Raw genomic sequence first — 8636 nt, forward strand, 5'->3', positions numbered from 1 at the left:
TGGAGACATGGAAACGCTGCTGCTTTGCAGCTGCATTACCCTGCTTCCTCGGGCTTGGACCCCTAAAAAATCACATTTTTTACAGTATAAATCAAAGATATTCACAGTCTCTTTCACATTGGAATTAACAAAGTTGCTTGTTATAATAAACACTCCCACATTGCATTTTAAAGTTCATAAACCTCTTACATACTATATACAGTGGGGTGTGAAGGTTTAGGCAGCCTTGTTATTTTTCCTAATTTACCTTTATAAATCATTGATTATTTGGATAAAAAAATCAGTAAAATATTTCAGCCTGGAAAGACTCACACAGAGAAATGCAGCAGTTAACCAGTTTTATTGATTTGAAAAAGTTCGTTGGAGCTCGAGCCCCGGCAGAAGACAGCGAACTACTGTGAGCTAGCACTCAGCTTAGGATTTAAGAACAACGTCTTCCCCCCGGGGCTCGTACACTGGTGGTGGTGTGGAGGCCAGAGGGAAGGGGAAGCCAGGAAGAGTCTGAGATGAAGGTGGAGGTGGGTTAAAGCGTCAGGTGAGCAGGCTGATTCTTGGGTGCTGGGCCTTTAGACCTGGATCCCTGTGAGTTGATTGGTATGGTGAGGTGAGGATCTGACGCTGATTGACTGCAGCTGGGAGTGTGATGTAGTGATTGGATGGAGCAGGTGAGGTGGAGAGTGTTCCAGTCGCCCATAGTCTTCATATCATATAGGGGACAAATACAGTGATATTTGAGAAGTGAAATGAAGTTTATATGTTTCACAGAAAGTGTGCAATAACTGGTTAAACAAAATTAGGCAGGTGCATAAATTTGGGCACTGTTGTAAATTTATTTATTTCAAAACCTTTAGAACTAATGATTGGAACTCAAATTTGGTTTGGTAAGTTCAGTGACCCTTGACCTCCATACACAGGTGACTCCAATTATGAGAAAGGGCCTTTTAGGAGGGAAAGTTTTTCTCCTCTTTGCATCTTCTCTGAAGAGTCGCAGCATGGGAGTCTCAAAACAACTTTCAAATGACCTGAAAACAAAGATTGTGCACCGTCCTGGTTTAGGGGAAGGATACAGTAAGCTATCTCAGAGATTTCAGCTTTCAGTCTCCACTGTGAGAAACATTGTGAGAAAATGGAAGGCCACAGGCACAGTTCAAGTCAAGGCTCAAAGTAGCAGACTAAAAAAAAACTGGAATAAACAGAAGTGAAAGATGTTGAGAACAGTCAGAGCCAACCCACAGATCAGCACCAAAGACCTACAACATCACCTTGCAGCTGATAGAGTCACTGTGCATCGTTCAACTATTCGGCACACTTTACACAAGGAGACGCTGTATGTGAGAGTGATGCCGAGGAAACTTTTTCTCCGCCCACATCACAAACGGAGCTGCTTGAAGTATGCTATTTTGGAATAAGATGCTGTGGACTGATGAAACTAAAATAGAGTTATTTGGACAGAACAAGGGCCGTTATGCATGGAGGAAAAATAACAGCACTCCAAGAAAAACACCTGCTACCTACAGCGAAATTTGGTGCTGGTTCCATCATGCTGTAAAGCTGTGTGGCCAGTACAGGGACTGGGAATCTTGTTAAAGTTGAGGGACGCATGGATTCCAACMWATATCAGCAGATTCTGGAGACCAATGTCTAGGAATCAGTGACAAAGCTGAAGCTGCTGAAGCCGGGGCTGCATCTTCCAACAAGACAACGACCCTAAACTCTGCTAAAAATCTACTGAGGCCTTCATGCAGAGGTTCTGGAATGGCCATCTCAGCCTCTGCCGCAGATAACAGAGCAGAGAGGGGGAGGACGAGGGGGAAGAGCGGGGTGAACTTAACTTTATCTGATTTATTTTATTTATTGTTTTTATCATCCTCTGAGAGAAAATTAATTTGAAGCTGAGTTTTTGAAATAAATCATTAGATCACTCTAAACGTCTGTAAACCTGCAAAATGAGGGAAAATCTGTGTAAATTACAGACAATCTGTTCATGTGAGCAGTTGTCAGCACCTGTCATCCTCCAAACGCACGACGCAGCGCGTCTGAACTGGCCAATCACTTTATCAGCTGACTAATTTAAATACACCTCAACATTCATGAGGTACTTTGCATTGACTGTTCATGGTTGAGTGTGGGTGTGTAGAGGGCAGAACCTGAGGCGGGACCTTGTGTGCAAATTATGAGGCAGAGCTGTGATCTATAAAGGGAAAATGTGCAGAAACATGCGTACCCACGGTTTTATAAATCTGAAATTTTTTTGGCGTACAGTACACCATTTTCACCTTTTGGCCGTACGTTCATTTTTAGCATGGTTTCCATGCAATCCTTTATAAATCTGACCCCTGAATATTATTGAAAATCTCGGTATCACTTAAAGAGAGCTGTCCATGCTCGGAAACCATCAAACCTGAAAGAAGTAGAGATGCTTAGTAAAGAAGAGTGATCTAAAATACCTTCAGCCACAATCCAGACTCTCATTAGAAGCTGTTTAGAGGCTGTTATTTCTGTGAAAGGAGGATCTATTAAATATTGAGTTAAGGGTTTTTTKTTTTTTTTGGTGCCCAAATTTATGCACCTGCCTAATTTTGTTTAACCGCTTATTGCACACTTTCTGTAAATTATATAAACTTCATTTCACTTCTCAAATATCTCTGTTTGTCCCCTATATGATATATTTAACTGATTTTTTTTTTCCGAACAATCAATGATTTATAAAGGTAAATCAGGAAAATTAACAAGGCTGCCTAAACTTTCGCACCCGACTGTGAGTAAAGTAAATGAAAAAGAGTATATTTGTAAAATTTTAAACTAAAATCAGATTATTGATAATCTTGATTATTTTTAACAGAAACCAGGAGTTTTCAGCTCTGGAATCTAGAGGACAGATTCTGTAGTTTTCAAATAAATAAACATGAGTTAAAGTTCAGATACATTTTAAATGATGAAGTGTGGTGATCTGATGCATGAAAACTCTGTTTTTGTTCAGCATGATGAGTGAAAACTTTCTGTTTCTTTCTGACTGCTACAGTGAAAGTGTCAGTGATGAGGTGAATGTAGTTTGGATGATGATGTGTTTCCTACATGGAACTCAGGCTCAGATCTTCAACAGCTGCTTGTGACATTCTGTTATCTGGAAAATTCAATTAGGACTAATCCAGACTGCTGCTGCCAAAGTCGTCAGGAGAAAGAACACATATAATCTTATAATCCTGATTCCTTGATCCATAGAGTGGGTACAGAAGTGAACTCACTGTTTTTGAATCCTTAAACACTGTTAGATAATCTGTCACCTTCTGTGTCACCATGAAGCCATCAGGAATCTCAGGTGTTCAAAACACGGAGAACTGAAACTTTCAGGCAAAAAAATACGGGCTTCCATTTGTGCCAAAAATATGTTGTTGCGCCTTTGTCCATGTTCTTAAAACTTGTGTTGACACAAACATGTTCAGTTCTCTTTGCAGCTGTATGCTGTGCTTACTTGTAGATTTGAACACTGTCAGTATAATGTACATGAAGTATTATCAGCTTTATAGGAAAACAATTTATCATCTGAATTTATTTGAGCAAAAATAACAGTTTAAAGTAAAACTAATACTTGAGTCAACTCCTGACTACACAAACACATAATAACTATACACCTCTGACTTATTCTGCTTTGTTTTGATGTTTTAACTGATGAGTGACCTTCCAGGTTTTGTTTGTATCTGCTGTGTATTCTGACTTGTTTATCTCATACCAGAGCTTCAAACAAGGACACAAGTGTTTGGTACCTTGAAGAGCTGAGTGACAAGCTGGCGCAGGTCTTGGGAGTAGCGGACAGGTACAGGTGTGTAGCGCCCCCTGCAGATCTTACTGACCAGTTGCCTCAGGCTGCTGCCCTCAAACTGCAGGAGATAACACACATTTAACTTAGAGAACATCAAAAATGACAGATACACTCACATCACCGCAAACACTCACATCAAATAAAATGGATCAATAAGACGTTAGTATGAGCACAGTGCCAGTCACAAAGTCTGGTGTTACCACTTGGGTCTGAATAGTTTGGTTTAAAATGGAGTTATACAGTCATTGTATTCTCTCTAGCTAAATATCAGCCCGCAGCTGTAGGCCCTCAGTATTCAACAGACTGGCACTGGACCAGAGCTAAAACCTAAGCTGATCCTACATGTTTGATTGGAGAAGGATGAGGGACCCAGATGGACCTATGTGGAAGTTGACTAGACCCAGGCAGTTCATAAACACATTTTTCATGTTTTATGGTAAATGAATTGAACTTACAGGTATRTAGCGCTTTATCAAGTCCCTCTGGACTCCAAAGTGCTTTACACTTCAGTCATTCACCCATTCATACACTGATGGTGGCAAGCCACAATGTAGCCACAGCTGTCTTGGGGAGGCACCACCACCGCTCACCAGGCAAGGTGGGTTAAGTGTCTTGCCCAAGGACAAAATGACTGAGCTGGCTGGAATGTGGGATCAAACCGGCAACCCGCCAGTTACAGGACAACCTCCCTAGCCACTCTGCCACATCCACACCATGTGTTGCTGGGCTTCAACATGTCGACAAGCTGTACTAGAGTTGTGTCAGAAGAGGTAAGCCATGTGGTCAYAGGAGGTCCTTGATATGCTGTCAAGACTGACCGAATCCCTACCCAAGGTGACTTTAGGTATTTTCTGAAGGTGTCCACATTACGTCAGCAGTAACACTGGTGTCTCTACAACATGAGCAGGGTTTGCCCTCTCCCCTGAACAGTGGTGGGCACCAGCCCGCAAAAGCGCAAATCCACTAATTGCGGACCTAAATAATAAATTTGCGCTTCAGCGGTTTTACTAATTTTTATAATTCATAAGCAGATTTGCGCTTTCTAAAATTAAAATGCAGTACCGCTAATAATAACGAATTATCTGCCAGTCATTATCTTGAACAGCAGAAGGCATGGCTGTCAATGAATCACAACACGCATAATCTACCTAACAGAACCCCTCCCAGATAAACACACTTATTGGGAAGGTATACATCCTCGCTGACTGTTGCTTTTGGTCACGGTTCTCATTTTGCAGACATTTCCCACAATGCTTTGTATCTGCTTACGTAGCAGTAAGGCAGTGGTTAGAACTATGTGACCAGGCGAAAACAGTTGAAGTTTGTAATCCATACTAAAATTTTGTATGTATTGGTTTATTTTACTTTACAATCGAAGCTCCTATTTAAAAATAATAAAGTTTAAACGCTGGACCTCAATACTTGACATAATTGGTCGAAGCAATCGGCTAACAGGGTTAGCTGAAGGGATGCGGAAACGATTTAAAGATGTTATGCTGATGAAGAAAGACATCTAGTGGTCAAGTGGAGCAACAACATGGAAAACGTTAAAATCCATGCTCTTATTTTGAAGTGAAGATAGTTTCCTGTACTCTGTGCATTCGGGCCTTTCCCAATCAGTGGCTAAACACTCACCCTACTCTCTACTCACTCGGTTTGCTTGTTCCCGCAGAGGGTTGGCCATATTAAGTACCATCTGAAACTGGTTAGGTAAGAGGGCGAGTGGCTTATTAAGCACTCCACAGTGACATCCTTTGAGCAGCACATACAGCACCAAATAGTGATCGACATGGAGCATGGGACGTATAAATATAAGTTCCGCATATGTTTTGTACACATATTTTGGACGGTTGGAAACTGGCGTGTATCGTAAGCCCACCCACACAGACCAATATTTGCGTTTTGACTCCCACCACCCACTGGAACACAAGTTAGGAGTGATCAGGACTCTGTACCACAGAGCAGACAGTGTCCCTACAAACCCAGGAGCCAGGGAGAAAGAGAAATCACACACATGACAGGCCCTGGAGCAGTGTGGTTATCCTGACTGGGCTTTCCTGAAAGCAGACAGGAAACACAGACAGGATTCCATGCAACCTTCAGGTGAAAATGAAGACCCCAAACCCAGACCCAAACCAGTGGTTATTCCATATGTTGCGGGTGTTTCGGAGAAACTGAGACATTTATTTTCTAAACATGATGTCCCAGTGGCTTTCAAACCCCAAAACACATTACGGCAAAGGCTGGTTCACCCCAAAGATCTGGTGCCCCGGCACAAACAGAGCAATGTTGTATATGCTAAGTGCCAGGAGGACTGCGACCAGTTATACATTGGGGAAACAAAGCAGCCACTGTTCAAAAGAATGTCCCAACACAGACGAGCTACGTCTAATGGCCAGAACTCTGCAGTTTTCACTCATTTACAGGCCAGCGGTCACTCTTTCAGAGATGAGGATGTTCTCATTCTTGATAGAGAGGAACGTTGGTTTGAGAGAGGAGTAAAATAAGCCATTTTTGTGAAGAAAGACCGTCMATCATTAAACAGAGGTGGAGGCCTCCGTTTTCAGCTGTCCCCCTCCTACAGCGCGGCCATTGCCAGTATCACTCCACCCCCTGTTAACAATAAGTGTTAATTAGATGTCAATGATAGCCATGTGATGTGAGTATCAGTCACACGGAGGCTGGGCTTAAAAGCCTGAATTTTGCCTGAAACTCGCAGACTGAAGAAGTCTCTTGGAGAAGAGACGAAACGTTTCATTAGAGAAGAACCCGTCCAGAAGACCTATACAATTTTTTTTCTTTTTGATTTTTTACCTGGATTACTGAAATGCATCAGGACAGTATGAGGCATTCAACACATGAGACTGCCAACACATTAGAATGACAACACATGAGACAGTCAACAAATGAGACAGTCAACACTTGACAGTCAACACATGAGATAGTAAACACAAGAGAAATACAACACATGAGAAAGACCACACGAGACAGTCAACTCATGAAACAGTCAAAATCTAACAGACAACACATGAGAAAGACAACATATGAAACAGTCAACACATGAGACAGTCAACTGTTGACAGTCAACATATGAAACAACCAACACATGAGAAAGACAACACGAGACAGTCAACACTTGACAATCAACACGAGACAGCCATCATGAGAAAGACAGTATGAGGCATTCAACATATGAGACTGCCAACACATTAGAATGACAACACATGAGACAGTCAACACTTGACAATTAACCCATGAGACAGACAACACATGAGACAGTCAACACATGAGTCAGCCAACACATAAGACAGTCAACACATGAGACAGCCAATATGAGACAGCCAACACTTGAGACAGCCAACACATGAGACAGTCAACACATGAGACAGCCAACACATGAGAAAGTCAACACATGAGACAGTCAACAAATGAGACAGTCAACACTTGACAGTCAACACATGAAATAGCAAACACATGAGAAATACAACACGTGAGAAAGACTACACATGAGAGAGTAAACTTATGAAACAGTCAAAACCTAACAGACAGTACATGAGAAAGACAACATATGAAACAGTCAACACTAGACAGTCAACTGTTGACAGTCAACACATGAGACAGTCAACACATGAGACAGCCAACACATGAGAAAGACAACACACAAGACAGTCAACACTGTACAGTTAACACATGAGAAAGCCAACACATGAGAAAGACAACAGATGAGAAATTCAACATTTGACAGTCAACTCATGAGACAGCCAACACAAGAGAAAGACAACACATGAGACAGTCAACACTTGACAGTCAACACATGAGACAGTCAACACATAAGACAGCCAACACATGAGAAAGACAACACATGAGACGGTCAACAAATGAGACAGCCAACACATGAGACAGTCAACACGAGACAGTCAACATGAGACAATCAACACTTGATAGTCAACACGAGACAGCCAACACATGAGAAAGACAACACATGAGATGGTCTACACATAAGACAGCTAACACATTAGAAAATCTATCCCACATGTCTGACTACAACACAACACTACACTCTGCCTCACAACATCCTAAGCAAACTCATGTCTGATGTAATATTTAGTAGCAATCCTTTGTGTCTGCTTTCATTGATTGTTGAATGCTCTGGCAGTTGCTTGATAACATTGTCACTCCACTTGTTTTTCACAAGTCTTAAAGGGATCCCTGATTAGTTAAAACATTAGACTTTATTTGATAAACATCTATTTTAACTGTAAAATAAAGACTATAAAAATACTGTAGGCTGTTTAGTTTTGTAAATTTTTTAAAATATATTTTAACATGGACGGAGACATTTTATTTACACGCAAAGCATTCTGGGTAAATGATGACGTGGATAGGTCTGTGTGAGTGAGCTATATCCACCCTGAAGGTTAATCTCGGACAATATCTGATGATTGGCTCTTTTAAATTATACCAGAGAGCGTTGACAGAGAGGAGAAGGTAGAAATGTCTCAGCCTGTAAGTGAAAATATGGATGGAGGACAACAGCGCTGCTTCCTGGAAGAATAATTTCAGCTTAGCCTGTTAGCCTTTGCGCTAGCGTCGACGCTATATTGCCTTATATGTAGCTTGTTAGCGTGACAAACTAAAAAGTTAAACTGAGGTCCTCCATCCATATTTTCAGTTGCAGGCTGAGTCATGTTTGCGTTCCCCTCTCTGTCATGTGGATAGAGGACCTCAGTGACGAGAGGAGAATGTGTAGCGCTGAGCTAATACATATATAGAGCCTTTAGGGATCAAGACAGGGAGTTATTGAGGAGTATACAGA

General features: G+C 41.5%; 1 protein-coding gene across 1 annotated transcript in view; it reads right to left on the bottom strand.

Annotated features, from left to right (window-relative positions):
* The window catches only part of nek5 (NIMA related kinase 5), a gene marked incomplete in the record, with an annotated part of 40176 nt that overhangs the window by 17890 nt on the left and 13650 nt on the right, over positions 1–8636 (bottom strand). The window contains 1 exon segment of the mRNA XM_014022743.1: positions 3765–3878. Coding sequence (XP_013878197.1) covers positions 3765–3878 — 114 coding nt within the window.

Source organism: Austrofundulus limnaeus, unplaced genomic scaffold (genome assembly GCF_001266775.1).
Source record: "Austrofundulus limnaeus strain Quisiro unplaced genomic scaffold, Austrofundulus_limnaeus-1.0 Scaffold341, whole genome shotgun sequence".
NCBI classification, from domain to species: Eukaryota; Metazoa; Chordata; class Actinopteri; order Cyprinodontiformes; family Rivulidae; genus Austrofundulus; species Austrofundulus limnaeus.